Source organism: Typopeltis vanoorti, chromosome 12, assembly GCF_054136105.1.
Source record: "Typopeltis vanoorti isolate ZY-2024b chromosome 12, IOZ_Tvanoo_1.0, whole genome shotgun sequence".
Lineage (NCBI taxonomy): Eukaryota > Metazoa > Arthropoda > Arachnida > Uropygi > Thelyphonidae > Typopeltis > Typopeltis vanoorti.
Window position 1 is genome coordinate 113,383,124 of NC_143560.1, and position 16,785 is coordinate 113,399,908.

Here is a 16,785-nt window from a genome sequence, read left to right on the forward strand (position 1 = left end):
TCTTTGCCAGGAACTTTTGATATGCTTTCTTCTTTTCCTTCATTGCCTATTTAACTTCCTGTGTCCATCATGGAGTTCTGATTTTTCTATCCTTGCAGACAACCTCACCACATGCCTGTCTGGCTGAACCAATCAGAGTTTTCTTCAAGGTTTGCCACTGAATCCCCAAGGTTTAGTTCTTGTTCTCAAACTGTTTCATTTTTTCTTCAATAATCTTTGTGTATTTTAGTCTACAATTCACATCTGAGAGCTGCTCAACTTTTATTCGCTTTAAAACTTTCGTACATGTCATTATTTTAAATATGAAATTCAATTTTATCCTGCTCAAGACTAAATAGTGATCACTTCCAATTTCAAATCCTCTGTACACTCTGGTGTCCTGCACCAGGGGAAAAACATCACTATTAACAATAACATAGTCAATGAGACTTTTCTTATTCCTTGCCTCTTCTCTCCATGTGAATTTGTGCACATTTTTATGTTGGAACATGGAGTTAGTAATAACCAGTCCATGTCCTGAGCAGAAATCCAACAGATATTTGCCATTATTATTAGCATTGCTCTTTTCTCCAAATTTTCCCAAAATATTTTTGTATGTCTGACAATCACTTCCTACTCTGCTATTTAGATCCCCAACAAGGGCCAACTTTTCCTTTTTCATTGTGTCAGTAGCTTTATTTAGAGCTCAAAAAATTCCTCCACTTCTACCTTAGTAGAACCTTCTGTGGGTCCATAGGCAAAATAAGTCTCATTGTCCAGTTCCACATTTTGATATTTGCCCACATCACTCTACTCGAGACTGCCTGCAATTCAAGAAGATTAGCCTCGTATTTAGTGTTGAATACTATGGCTACCCCTTCTTTTCCTCGATTGTTATTGTCTGAATATAACATTTTGTATTTATTGCTCAGAAAGATCTCACCAATTTTTGTCTTTCAGTCACCCCTATAATGTCAATTTGGTACTTATCTAATTCCTCAGCTAGCTCCATTTCTTTGCCATCCAGGCTTCTTATGTTGATAGTACCGATCTTTAACTCTGGTGATGTTGAGTTCGGGTGTGTTTTCAGATTTGTTCCAGTAGCTGACTTTTCGCTGTTCTGCCTGGTTCCCTGGCAAAAATAACTGGGGCCTTGTTTAACAGTGCGACACCCCAGCTGGGATGAAATTTTGTCATGTTGCACCATCATTTTGTATATTGGTTTAAGCCAATAAGAATACAATTTAGTTGGCTAAATCCCAAATTGCCAGCCCATCCTCGTTCTTTCAGTATTCAGGTAGATACCCAACAGGGTGCACCACAAGAAGGTGAGGATTGGACAATAGGTCAGAAGCCCTCATAAGTTCTCTGCATTCCTTTAAAGACTATGTGGAGGTCTCCTCTGAGTTATACAGCTTTGACCCTTAAGCACCCATGCGTAAATTCGTGCATTGTTTACAATGGACAAATAATGTGCGCTATTCATGAGTTGATGATGACGACTGTATTTGAATAAATGTAAAATTTTGTACATGAATAAACATAGATTGTTGTACATGAAAAAATAAGACATCCCCTGAAAATAAGCCCTAATGCATATTTTGGGGCAAAAATTAATATAAGACCTAGTCTTATTTTCGGGGAAATACGGTATTGGTTAATAAATCAAGTACGGATGCTTTGATGTTGATTACCACTCATGTTGATTTATAGTGAAAAAAAAAAAAATGACATCTAAAGCTAATAATTAAATAAACATCATCATCAAATTCCTGCCATGTACCCTCAAGGGGTGTACAGGATATGACAGTACTACATGAAAAAATTACATCATTACTAACTTCCTATCTACAATTTTCCTCCAAATCAGTCTGTTACTTGTCAAGACTCCAACATTATCAGATCTTATATTTCTATCGTCTAAGGCACTTTCTACCGTATCAATACACCTATATCATGGTCTTCCTCTGGGTCGTTTTCCTGCCAACCTGGCAGAGAACACTTGTTTTGCTAATCTTTCCTCTCCCATTCTATTTAAGTGGCCATACCACCTGAGATTAGCTCTGCTAACGCATTCCTGGATGCTGACAATGTCAAGTTCTTTCCTAATATCCTGATTTTTAATATGATATTGCCATTGATGCCATCTGTTCACGCCTCTAATTTTTCTCAGGACTCTCATATCTGCAGTCTCTAGTCTTTGGTCAAGTGTTTTACTTCTGACCCAGCTCTCAGATCCATAAGTTAAAACTGGTTTGAACACTGTGTTGTATACAGCTAATTTAGTGTTCCGACTAATTTCTTTCTTATTCTATATGAATTTATTCAATTGACTTCCCACCATACCAGCTTTGCTGATTCTGTTGTCTATTTCTATATTTAATTTACCATCTTCAGTAAAAATCATGCCTAAGTAGCTGAAATGTTTTATTTGTTCCACAGGTTCTCCATTCGCAACACAGTTGACATTTTCAATGATTCTGCCTATTTTCATTGTCTTTGTCTTTTTATTGCTGACCTTCATACCATATCTATTACAACAGCTATTCAATTTAGTCAGAGAATCTTGCAGACTTGTAGCAGATTTATTTAGAAGTATAACATCATCCGCATAAAGCAAAGAGCTGACATTAACATCTCCATTTTTGATATCATGTTTAATACCACTTTCTTTCATATTATGATTCATACAGATAATAAATAACAGAGGGGATAATGTACATCCTTGTCTCACACCAGATTTAACATTAAACCATCTTCCTGTACTTCCTTCAATTCTAACTGCTGACTTACAACTCAAATAAAGACTAAGTATTGCTTGATATAATGCCCCATTGACACCATATAACTGCAGCGTATTGAATAGCTTCTCTCTTGGCACCTTGTCATATGCCTTTTCGAAATCGTCAAAACTTAAATACAGATCTTTGTTATATTCCCATGCTTTCTCGACTATTTGTCGTAAAGTGAAGATCTGATCCTGACAGCCTCTATTTGGCATGAATCCAGCTTGTTCTTCACCAAGCTTTTCTTCCACAATTCTTCTCAACCGTTTCTCAAGTATACTTGCATAGATCTTGCCAGGAACACTCAGTAGGGAAATACCTCTGTAATTCTCACATGCAGTTTTATTTCCCTTTTTATATATGGGTACTATGAGAGCTCTACTCCAATCATCGGGAATTCGTCCCTCTGTCCTGGCTTTCTGAACTATGCAGTGCAGCCACTGTAAGACTTTTATACCACCATACTTTAGCATTCCTGGTCGAACATCATCTACTCCTGCTGCCTTTCCACATTTCAAGCCTTTGATGGCTTTTTCTACTTCAAGTATGGATATGTATTCCTGACTGCATGCCTGTTGAGTGTTTTTTATCACTGTGCTGTCATCACTGCTTGTTTCATTTAGCAGTTTTTCAAAGTAATTACTCCATACTTCAAGGATATCCTTTTCTCCTGTTTCATGTCACCTTTATCATCTCTAACTCCGTTTACAGCACTCTTTCCTCCATTCCTAAGCTTCTTCAACAACCTCCAGAATATTTTGCCACTTCTTGATATTTATTTTCTATATTCTTGCCAAAGTCCTCCCATGACTTTTGTTTAGCTAGTTTTACACACTGTTTAGCTTTCTTACATTTGTCTCTGTATTCTGTAAGAGTAAAAGCTGACTTATTTGCCAGGAACTTTTGATATGCTTTCTTCTTTTCCTTCACTGCCTCTTTAACTTCCTGTGTCCACCAGGGAGTTCTGATTTTTTTTTTTATTAAATAAACTTATGTAGCTAATTAGATTACTAAGCTAATATTTCAATAAGGCATTTTTATGGGCAAAAATAAATATATTGCACAGGCGCATGCGGGTATACTAGTAGAAAGACAAATACATGCTGATTCAGAAATGCAGGCTTTTACATTCCTAACTGGTACTATCTATTAGTGTAGTGATGGACATGCTAAAGGTTTCAAAAATAATGGTCTCCCAGATTTTTGGTAACTTGATGCAGCTAAATTTGTTTAAGTTGAGGAATGTTGTAGTGCTGTGGTAGATTCCAGAAATAGTCACTTTGATTAAATCTATTTCTGTAGAGGAGGAAGGTTTATTCCATTGGATCTGGTGATTTGGATCACCAGATCCATGCCCTGGTGATCACCAGAAAATATGCCCTGGGAAGAAGGGCATATTTTCTGTGTTCTTTTAGACCAATATGCAATTCTTCTGGTTTGTCCAAAGTATTTATTATTTAGTATTTAACCCTTGCTCTTGAAATCTAAAATACATCAGACAAACCAGAAAGACTGCCAATTCATGAGAAGAATAGTCAATCTTTTTGTGTCCCTCTTAGGTAAATTCATCTTGACAGGATATTAGAAAAGTACATATGTGTGTGTGTGTGTGTGAAAGAGAGAGAGAGTCAATCTGCTGCTTTACAACCATTATTGCACTGTGCTGCCATTTCAGGAATTGTGACCTCTTTGTTAGAATGCATGATTCTTGGGTTCCACTACTGGCCTCTAATATCAGCAAGCTATCTCTAGCCACAGGCTGATGATGGTAGAATGTTTTCTAATTTTTGACTATACAGTACACTTCAGATACAAAGTAGGAGTTCGATAACACTGGAACCGGTATGCCAGTACTGTCCTAAGCAAGTATCTACAAAATATCTGTTGTAATTTCAGCATCTGCAAATTAACGAATTTCACTGAATATATGATCATTTCAGGTTGATAGCATTAAGTGACCTCATATTGAAAACTTAATTCAATGTAAAATCCTCTACAAAGTCTATCAAAATGCTCTTGCCTTTTTGTACAAATTTGTTTATACAAAACATGATTAAAGAACTAAATATTTTAAAGTATGAAAGTGGCTCATGTGATTATAAGTATTTACAAATGAATTACCACTTATTATTTTATTATTCTTAATGATCACTATTGAATTCATTCAACTAACAAAAACCTGTTTTCTAGTTAACACTGAAAATTTTTATAACTAGCAGATTAAACTGAGAAGAAGAGAGTTACCAAAAAATATGTGTTCCACTCCCTTAAATCAAGGGAAAAAATCTCATCTGCTTTATTCTCTTTATTCCACTCTATTCCTCTATCCATCTCACTTCGGCACAACCCTTACATTGGGCACAATATCATTTTGTAACTTTAATATTATTTCTTTCACTAACCACTTTCTTGCAATCTCCATTTGAACCAGCCATTTCCAAATAGCCACTTTTAATTTTGCTACAACACAATGTAAAAATTCCCTAAGATTTATTTCAGACTGGCTTACCAATTTCTACTCATACTGCAATTCTTCTTTACTCACTAAATATAATTTTTCTTACTGAAATTTTATACTCCTCATGCGTCTGCACAACTTTCCTTCTTCTTTTTTTTTTTTTTTGAAATAATGGCAGACTGCATACTTATAGTCAGGAAAGTAAATCGAGTGGGAGTTAAATGGATAAACATCATTAAGCTGGAGCTGGTCTGCACAGTTAGCTTAGTGGCTGTGCGCTTCGCAACCATATGCCTGGTGAAGGAGTGTCCTAGGTTCGATTCCCGCCGGTGATGTGAGGAACTGAAGGATCTTCCTCGGCCATAGCCAGGTTAGCCGGTCTTGGGTGTGGGCAGTAGGGTGCGTGGAGTTTTTTTCCCTGGTTTATTCTGGGGTTTTTCATCCCGCAAAACAGGCAAACCGGCCTCGAGAACTCAATACTACAGGACACATGATACATCGGTGCGTAGGGCTGACCACCTTATCCTGTGAACGGTTTGAGGTCCGATGATTAATAAACCCTGGACACTGCAAGGTAAAAGAGGGTAATAGGAAGATAACATGAGATGAGAAGCTAGCTGCAAAAAAAAAGAAAAAAATGTGGATGGAATTCAAGGAGAAAGGTGATGAGCAGTACAAAGCACAGACCAGAAGAATAACCAGTATGGTAAGAAAGGCAAAAGCAGAGTATGAAAGAAAACTAGCAGTGTGGACCAAAGATAATCCCAAACAGTTCTTTTGATATGCTGCAAGTAAATGAAAAAATGTTTATGGCAGAATGATTTTAATGAATGCTGATAGTAGGGAGGTAGCTGAATTAGTCAAAATAGTAGAATTACAAAGTGAACACTTTGCAAGAGTATATCATCCAGGTGGAGATTTTGCAGTAATGAGTGACACAAAGGCTTATATGAGAACTGAGTTAAATGAAATGGAGGTGCATAGCATAGCATATTACAAACCTTAATGTGAATATAGCTATGGGATTAGTGGTATACCAGCTCAAGTGTTATGTGAAGGTGCTAGGGAATTGTCAGTGCACTTGACCACATTGTTTAATCTAAGTCTCATCTCTAGGTTAGTCCAAGGGGGGGGGGGGGTTGGAAAGAGGGGAAAATAGTTCCATTGCATAAAGGAAGCTCCAAGATTAATGTAGTAAATTACTGACTGATTAGCAAATCAGGAGTTGTGTGAAGGTAGTGGAGAAGTTAGTCAAGAACAAAATACAGCAATGGATAGATGGGAATGGGATACTGGTGCAACATGGTTTTGTGAAGGATAGGTCATGCCTCAGTAACTTGCTCACATTTTATAATACAGTGACAGCTGAGTTGGATAAAGGTAATGGGTTTACAGTGATACTGATGGAATTTGCAAAAGCCTTTGACCAGGATACCACATGAAATTCTATTCAATAAACTGCAGCACATGAGGATGGATAGAGGATTGGTGAGATAGATGAGATGGAGAGATATCGGAGCATACTTTATTCAAGAGTAGAGTCCAGAAGAAGGCCCATGACTAGTGGAGTGCCACAGGGCTCTGTTCTTGGGATGCTACTGTTTAATTTGTACATTAATGATATAGGAAAGGATCTGAGAGGAACTGTTCAGTTGTTTACTGATGATGCAAAGTTGGGTAGAGCAATAGTTAATACAGATGATTTAAAATTTTGCAGGATGATTTTGATGGATCGGTACTCCAGGAAAGTGATGAAGCCAGAGATTTGGAAGTATTAGTGGATTTGGAGTTATAGTTTAGAGGGCATATAGCAAAAGTGACTACAGCAGCTCATCAGATTACTCGGTTACTAAAGAATACTTTGATGAGCAGAGACAAACAGGTTATTATTCCTCTTTATCGAGCCTTGATAAGACCCCATTTTGACTACTGAATGCAGATCTGGTCACGAAGGTTTCTTGGCAATGACGAAGAGATGGAGAAGAATCCAGAGGCGAGTAACCAAGATGATAGTATGGAATGAACCCTACAAGAACAGGTTGAAGATTTGTGGGTTGTAGAAATTGGTTGACAGGCAGAAAAAGAGATCATATGATATTGAGACATAGAAATTACTGAAAGGCTTTTACAAGATTAATTCAGAGAAAATTTTTCAGAAATGGTCTGGTGATGGGGGAACTAGGGGCCAGCCTCAGAAACTGAGTAAGAGTGTAGTTAGCAATGGTGTTATTAGAACTAGGATTTTTTTTTTTTTTTGCTTGGAGAGTGGTGAATGAGTAAATAGGCTGCCAGAGTCTGTTGTAGGTGTTATGACTGTGAATGAGTTCAAAACAAAGTATGATAGATACTGAGCAAATGTTGGATAGTGCTTGACATGATGTTTAGGACCTCCCTCAATGAGTCTATGAGTAGACTGTAATACTGATAATATTATTAAAACAGCAAAACATCTGGTTTCATTCAATCCTCTCATTTTCATACTATATATTTCATACCATACTATTCTCAGTTCAAGGATCCAAACTACTATCAGCTGTATTCTCAAAACTATTGCTTATCATACTGAAAGGAAACTAAAATGAATTTAATATGCTGTATTTAAAAGTAGTTGAATGTATACATGCAAATTAACATAAATACATGAATATTAATAAAAAGAAAAACAACAACATTAACTAAAAAAAAAATGTTAGAAGAAGCCAAATGCTTGAGAGATCAGGCTTTCCAAACTTCAATACTATATTATATGACATAGTATGAGAAAGCTAAACCAAGTTTTAATATTTTTTCCCACTGAAGGTAACGCTTTTTGTACTGTAAATAGCGAAATTTATTATATCTACTTAACAATTATTACATCTCACCTGTTAAGCATTTAAAAGTTTGCATCCCAGTTTTCAAAATATTTATATGTAATAATACTTAACAATTATTACATCTCACCTGTTAAGCCATTTAAAAGTTTGCATCCCAGTTCAAAATATTCTTTGCACTGGCTCAGCAGTCTAGAAAAAGTGGAAAAGCAGCAATGAGTTTTAGCAGTATTGTTTTAGAGTATTTCGACATGTTTATTTGCCATAATAGCTAGTACAGACACATACATTTCACTGGATTTTATGGCCAATTTCATTAGGGTCATAAAATTAGCACTGAATAAACTAACTCGGTATCAACAGAAAGTAAGAAATAACACTAAAAAAAAACTTTATAGTCTTAACAATGTCAAGCCCAGAATACAGGGTGTTTCAAAAAAGAATGTCCGATGAATTCAGCTATTGGCTTGATGTTGTCTGTGCAGCAGGTGGAGGGCACATTGAGCATCTGTAATTGTGGTGAGTGAAACTTTAGGCCTTACTTCATACCTGGCAATTTATTTTGTAACTGTACCACATTTTCATTATTAAATATAATCATTTGAAATCGGGTCATTCTTTTTGAAACACCCTGTATTATTACTGTTATTATTGTGTTATTATCAGCAGCCTTCCAGGAAACATAAATTCATCTAGAGTGGCAACTGCATGCACTGAAGAATTACCTAAGTTCTTACTTAATACCTCTACAGCACATATAACTACTATCAAATGTTTAAGATTGGTATTATTATTGGTATTATAAGGGAAAATCAATTAGTGCTTTGGGAGTAAATAACCATTTCACAATGAGATAGAAGTTTATAAATAATATTCCTATAAACTCCCAATTTTTAGAAGCAAATAAATCATTCAACCCTATTTCCAATGCCTATTAGTTCTGACACTGTTGGGTGTGCACATGACGGCCCAGCAATAAGGAGGTGATTATCAGATGGCAAGATGTCCATGGAATATGGAGTCGCTTCAGCCTCGGTGGGGAAGGAAAAATTCTTGGCAGTTAACCAATGCAGGCTATTTTTGAACAATGCATGTGCACTCACTGCAAGTTAATAATCCATTACATGAGCTGTATTCTACGTGATACAGTAAAAACAGGGTGAACGGTAGCTTTGAAATGCATGACAGAGGTTAGCTGAATGATAACCAACGATGGAATCATTTCGTGTTCTTGCACATAACCCATTTGCCTGTCAGCAGCCAGTCCAACAACTAATTAATGAAAGCAGTGGCAAGTAAAGTGAGAGGCTCTGATCATCAAATACATGATTGAAAGTCTCTTTGAATTCTACTGTTAACTATCACTTTATGTAAATCCTATTGCGTAAGTCTGTCAACTTTTCCAATCAATGGCAATGCATACAAATGGTTTTATCACTCAGAGTGAATCTTTTGAATCTGGCAGATTTGGCTTGAATTCAATTCAATGGTGGCCTTTTTTCTGTTCTTCTTTACCATCAAAAGCAGTTGGTTGTCCCACACACAAGGTGCATCACCATCAACAAGTAACTTATCATCTAAGGCAAATTTTTTAAAAGTATTTTATGTCTCTTTATTCACTCATATCTTCTTCAAACGGCATGTCTATCTTGCTGGTTGCTTGTATTGCATTTGCATAGAGTTTATATTCAAACAGTAAATGTGCTTCAGTTTAAAGTGGCACTACAAGAGCTTTTCACCATTTTATCAATATTTCATGACTGCCAAGTATAAAATGAACAGCATATCAACAAGTTTAGGAGGGAGCAGTTATTCATTTTCAGTTTAGCAGTATTAAACAATGAACAACAAGAGCAAAATATATAAGGTATTTAATATTTTGCTCAATTTTCCAAACAGCATCTTCAGAGCAAAAATAACTTCTCACAGTATAAAAACATTAACAATAAGGTAGTAGCAGAAACAATTCAAAATTGTAACAGATATAAGAAAAACAACTAAACATCCTCTCTTTTGGTCATTTAATAGTTAATAAAAGGTTTGCAGTGGTTTGGGGGGGGGGGGGGGGGTAAATGGCTAACTTACAAATTTTTGTAAATTAATGTAACCATTCTTGAGAATGAGAGTGCTTCATTACTGACTTTAGTCAAAATAGGTTTTTATTGTCACCAATTTTTGTTGACAAATTAGATCAAATTCTGTTAAAAATCATTAATGGCTACTATTTTTGTAGATATATCAAATCAAGTCTTCCCCTTTTTTTATCATTTTGAAAGAAAGAAAGAAGAATTAATAAGAATAAGACATTTTGAAGTTTTGGTTTTCAATTTCAGAAGATCTAGTACAGCTTTAACACTCTCTTCGAATAAGCACTCAATTTTCAAACAGCACCTAAATAAAAGTTGGATGATTGACTAGAAGATTCTATGAATATCATATCAATGTTGTGCTGCAATGGACTAGATATTTTTTGTTTTATATGGGATGAAGAATTGATGTTTTGGCATTCTCTTCTCAATGAAAGATCCTGTTTCTCTAAAGTATGAGGGAAGATGATAAAAAGGAATCTAGTAAACACGTGGGAGGAAAAGAGGATGATGTTCAGAAAAGCTAATTTTCTGTCCTTCTCCATGGTGAATTTGATATGAAACTGTAGGCTGTTCATTTTGATTAGCAGCAAAGGTAGAAAAGCATCAGGATATGGTTATATAGAAAAGATGTTATATACATAGTGCTCCCAGCCTTCTAGGAATGGAATGATGTTCTTACATCTCTTCTTAGTGAAACAACCTGTTGGTCCAAAGTGTGAGAGAAGATAATAATAAAGATGCTGGTAAACACTGGAGAGAAAAAGAGGACTGCTTGTCGTTGGCAGCAGATAATATGGAAAAAAGTTTACTGACAAGAAAGAAGGGAGCTACCAAATTATATATATATATATCCCCAGAATTACTGAAATCAGTTAAGAAACTCCAACAATATAGGGGATTGGGGTTCAATATACAGGATTAAGGTTCTTGGGAAAAGGCTCGTATGTATCTGCAGTGGTTTTCATAAATTAAGATACAAAGAGACAAACTATAAAGAATTTTCATGCAATTTGGTGAAAAGCAGTATGATATGAGATGTGAATTAAACACCCACAAAAACTGTAAATAAATAGTTTAATTCAGTAACAAATGGATAGATGAAGAGAGTGGTCATAAACAAGGGGTCAAAATGAGATTGTCCAAGTGCCTCAATAAGGAATGTGGTCATCCCTCACAGCAATACGGTGCTCACAATGCTTCATACTGTTTATAAGGTGTCCAGGAGCTGTGTTGGTAATGACAACCATTGCTGTTGCAAAGCTGTCCTAAGTCTCTCGGTTTTTTTTTGGGGGGGGGGGGGGGGGGCAGAGATAGGTCTGCCTAGAGCATACATCCCAGATATGCTCAATACAATTCCGACCAGCTAGGTCCAGAGAGCTGGCTGGTTAGTCCATACATACAGTAGTCTTGTCTTGCAGATATTGGTTCACAAGTTTTACTCATTGTGGACAAGTATTATTGTCATGTATGATAAATGTCTTCCCTATTGCACCCACATGCAGACAAACAGAGGGGTTTGGGATCTCATCTCTATAAGCTGCAGTATTCACGGTTTCAGTAGGAAGCACGTACAGGTCAGTTTGTCAACTCAATGAGATGCTTTCCCGAAACTATCTCCACAATAACTGTCCTTTTCACTGACATCAGAGAGATGATAATGTGTCCCTGGTTCTCTCCAAATCAAAGTATGCCTGTTAATGCTTTGCAGAGCAAAGCAGAACTTCTGTAAACAATACTGACAGCCACTGGTGATCCAGCTGACATGGAACCTGGCCCATTTCAAATGTTCTCTCCTGTGGCATGGGGATAGGGGGCACACAGAATACTGGCTGCCTAGAATTCAGACCACCATTGTGAAGCCTTTTGCCCACATTGGATATGAATGTTCCTATAACTGATGCAAGGTCAGATCTTAACTGATTCAGAGTAACACTCCTATTTTGGCAAGTAGATGATTGGAGACAGGGCCAGATTTAGACTTGCTGAGACCCTAAGCTGTACAAAACCCAGGGGCCCCCCCTACTGTTTTAAATTACATCAGCTGGTCTTTTTGTTTTTTATTTGAGGCCCCGGCTGATTGCGAGGCCCTAAGCTGTAGCTTTTTTAGCTTATAAGTAAATCCGGCACTGTTTGGAGATATCACTGCAGTTGCAGCACATGGCTTTCCTTCATTGTATCCAGGATGCTGTTTATGAATTGGTTCCACAATGGATCAAGTCACATGCAACCATCTGACTACCTCAGCTGACTTTGGTGGCCCTGTAGTCTTACAATAGCTTGCTACCTGAATTCAGTGGTTATATTATACGATATCTTGCAGCCATATCCAAAAAATATGCTATTGCAAAATGTCTTGTTCTCACTCCATATACAAAATGGAAAACCACTCCCACTTTTATGCCATAGTGTTTTTATGCCATTTGCACATACTGCTGACAGCGCCACTCATGTCTATATGATAAACTAAATGTCACTTTTTACATAATATACCTGACTTTCATATACCCCCCCCCCCTCCCTCGAGTCATCACATTTTTTTTCTTTGTTCCTTAATATATGGAAACCAGTGTATAATATACTGGACTGTCTTTGGGGAGGGAGCCATTCTGCTGTATAATTCTTTGGATAGTATCAAGTTCTAGTTTAAGGTCATAATCATAAATTTATAAGAGTTTTGATTATACCTTTTTTTTTTTTTTTTTTTTTTTTGAGATGGATAATGTGCCGAGTCCTGCTGTATCTATTGCCCAAGAAGGCAGATTTACATATTGAAGTTGTAAATATTACAGATGGAAAGAGGGAAAAGAACATGTCCAAAAAAGTTAATTTTCTGTTCTGTTCCAGGTGTAGGATGCTGATTTTGGTTAGGCTACTTGTAGAGAATACCATCGACGGTTTCCTAACAACAGAGTACCATATTCAAGAATGTTTACTAGTGTTTATGACAAACTCCATGAGACTGGTACTGTTCTTCCCAGCAGTCACATTTCTTCTGAAAACACGGAAATGAACAAAATGTGGATGAAGTAGAACACATTCTTCAGTTGGTAGAACATAGTCCTACTACAAGCACATGGAAAATTTCTGCACGTATTGGTCTTCCACATATGTATGGAAAACATTACATGAGGGAGGTTTGTATCCATTTCACATATAGCAAGTGCAACACCTTCTCCCAGGAGATAAAGGCAGTCAATTCAAATTTTGTGAGAGGTTAAATGCTAATTGCTGATGAATTGTATTAATACTGTTCATCTATGAAGTTAGGTTCACCCATATCAGGTATCAACAACATCTTTAACTAGCATTAGTGGTCTGACAAAAATCCACATACCACTGTAGAAACGTATTTCCAACATTGTTTCTCTGTAAATGTGTGGTACAGTATGATCTGCAATGACTTGATTGGGCCTGTTGTGTTACCAAATCATCCTACAGGGGCCCATTTATGTACAATTTCTGCAAATTGAACTTCCATTACTATTGGAGGATGTTCCTTTGGCTACAAGGATTGGTATGTTCTTTCAGTAAACGATAGAGCTCCTGCATATTATAGCCATCAGGTGACACAATATCGAAATCGAAATTTTCCTGAACAATAGCTCGGTGGTCCTATTCATTGGCCACCAAGGTCTCCAGACCTCAATCCCTTAGATTTTGGTTTGTAGGGATAGATGAATAGCAAAGTATACAAAGAAAAGATAAATACACAAAATGATTACTCTCATCATGTATAATGCTACCCTCATAAAAGAACATCAAGATGGCCTCAGAAGAACAGTATGTATTATTACCACAAGAGTTACAGAGTGCATTGAGGTTGGCAGTGGAATTTTTGAACATTTATTATGTATCATATCGAGAGAGGTTTAAGATCCCTCCCCACCATTCTGGCTGATAAAATATGAATGGAAACATCGGTTATACTAAATTCAAACAAAAAACTAAGCACCAACTTAAACAAAACCGAAAATCTAGCCCTTAAATCCTTAAAAAATAACCAAGACATTATAATCATGAAAGCAGATAAAGGCAATGCCACTGTCCTTTTAGACCATTACAACATACATTGAAAAAATGAACCATTTAATATCGGACCACAACACCTACCAAATGGTACACTACAACCCCACAAAACGTAACAAAAAGAAAACAACTGAATTAATCAAATCCGTCCACACATGGCCCGAAGAAACAACAAAAAAATTAATACCTCAATATGCCCGTGCACCCAGAATTTATGGCCTGCCAAAAATACACAAACCAGGCACACTGCTTCGTCCGATTGTTGAAGGAATTGACAGCCCAAATTATCACTTAGCCAAAAAATTAGCTGCCACACTCAAGGAATTGGAAGGTCATTCCCCTTCCTACATAAAAAATACACAACATTTCATTAATAAAATTAAAAACATTACACTCAATGATCAAGATTTATTAGTCAGCTTTGACATAACTTCCCTTTTCACCAATGTCCCGATCAATGACACGCTCTTGCTCCTACAGAACATATTTCCACATGACATCACGGCCCTCTTTGTTCACATACTCCACTCCGGATATTTCGTGTGGCAAAACAATTTTTACCTTCAAAAAGAAGGTACAGCCATGGACTCACCACTTTCTCCCCCAATAGCTAACTTTTATATGGAAGACTTTGAGCAACGTGCTCTAGAGACAGCATGCCTAAAGCCCAAAATTTGGCTCAGATACGTCGACGATATTTTCGCCATTTGGCCCCACGGCCACGAAGCGCTAAATACATTCCTTAGCCACCTAAACAAACAACACAAACGTATCCAATTCACCATTGAAATGGGAAAAAACAACTCTCTTCCTTTCCTAGACACACTTGTCACACATTATCCTCTGGCTGTCTCTCCTTCTCAGTTTACTGCAAACCTACACACACAGGCCAATACATACACAAAAATTCTTACCACCACCCAACACAAAAACTAGGTGTCATAAGCACCCTTAAACATAGAGCCCTAACTATTTGTTCTAATGAACAGGCTCTAAACCAGGAATACAAGATCATCAACCAAACATTTATCAAAAATGGATACAGTAAAAAAACTATTCACAAGATACTCCATAAAGATACCAGTAAGAACAAAAAAGATTTCAAGAATGCTATTGCCATTCCTTATGTTAGAGGCATTTCTGAAAAAATAGACAGAACACTTCGCAAATACAACATTAAAACCACCTTTAAACCCCCAAATAAGTTAAGACACCTATTCAGTTCTTCTAAAGATCCTCTTCCACACCTAGCACACCCAGGGGTATACAAAATACAATGCACATGTAACATACCATACATAGGGGAAACAGGTAGAACTATCCCAATCAGACAAGACAAACACAAATGACACATTAAATACCTCCATTTTGGTAAAACCAGCCTTTCTGACCACGCACTCCAAACATACCATAGAATTGACTGGAAAAATACCAAGTCCCTACACCGCACCAAAACCTGGTTTGAGAGAAAATTTAAAGAGTCATGTGAAATGCTCAAACACAACCCAAATCTCAACAAAAATGATAGCCTAACCATTTCAAGAATGTGGAGGACTCATCTACAACCTGTATAACAACCTAAACTAGCCTTAGAAAAATCCCACTACAAGAAGACAACCTGGTGAAGTGTTTGTAACATTCCACAGCAACTGAAAGAAATCATTTAATAACAATCAGAACTATCCAGAAGAATATTAATACATGAGGACTTTAGCTGTTTATTGTAGTTGTATTTATTTATTTATAATATATATATATATATTTTTTTTTTAAATTAATTAATTAATTTTATTTTAATTTTTTTAATTATTAATTTTTTTTTTTTTTTTTTTTTTTTTTATCACTAGAGGTCAGGCTAGGAAAAAGGATTTATTAACTACGTAGATTTAGTTTACCAGTATACAGGGCATGAGCATGTAGCTTGGTTCCTTATACAGTTGTATTCTTCCGATGATGACCTTGGTATAGGGGTCGAAACATCAAGTTTTATTTTATTAGTAATTAATAAAATAATCTGTTCAACACGTGTGTTTTTGTGTCCCTAAATTTACAAATATGAGTATTATGAACTGTAAATTACAGTATTTGTCAATTATTTGTGTTTTGTATCATTCAAAAGTTAAAGAAATACAAACAATAAGTCATTTATCATTGTTTAATACCTCTCAAAATGGTGTTTTACATACCAGTTTCAACCACATCCATTGGCAATTGGAGACATGTTTATATCAAATTTTTTTACTCAGAATAATCAATAGTATCATTATCAAAATATTTACTATTCTTCCTGAAATATCCTGTGTATGTATATGTATATATATATATATATATTTTTTTTTTTATGAGACCTGTGTAGTCCTGTGGAAGTGGCATTTGCATCCATAGACAGTACAAGGCTACTGCATCTAGGTTTGATTCTAGTTGTCAACTAGAGGAACTTTTTCAGGCTAACTGATTTCAGAGTTAGTCAATCTCTCACATGGGCAAGTGGGTTTTTCCTCCTGGAAACTCAGGTTTTCATCCTGTAATCTTCATTCAGAAAATAATATATCGTGTTAAGGTTAAGGATCCCAACATGGAGGCACTTGTCTGTTGTACTCTCTTCATTGGATACCATTTAAAATTAGTGATAG

The 16,785-nt window shown here is 36.3% G+C and overlaps 1 protein-coding gene across 1 annotated transcript in view; it reads right to left on the minus strand.

Moving 5' to 3' along the window:
• The window catches only part of LOC150101143 (ubiquitin carboxyl-terminal hydrolase 24-like), an 824,883-nt gene that overhangs the window by 317,782 nt on the left and 490,316 nt on the right, over positions 1-16,785 (minus strand). Inside the window, exon 35 of the mRNA XM_090401261.1 lies at positions 8,167-8,228. Within this exon, the coding sequence (XP_090257387.1) occupies positions 8,167-8,228 (62 nt within the window). The remainder of the gene's footprint in view (positions 1-8,166; positions 8,229-16,785) is intronic.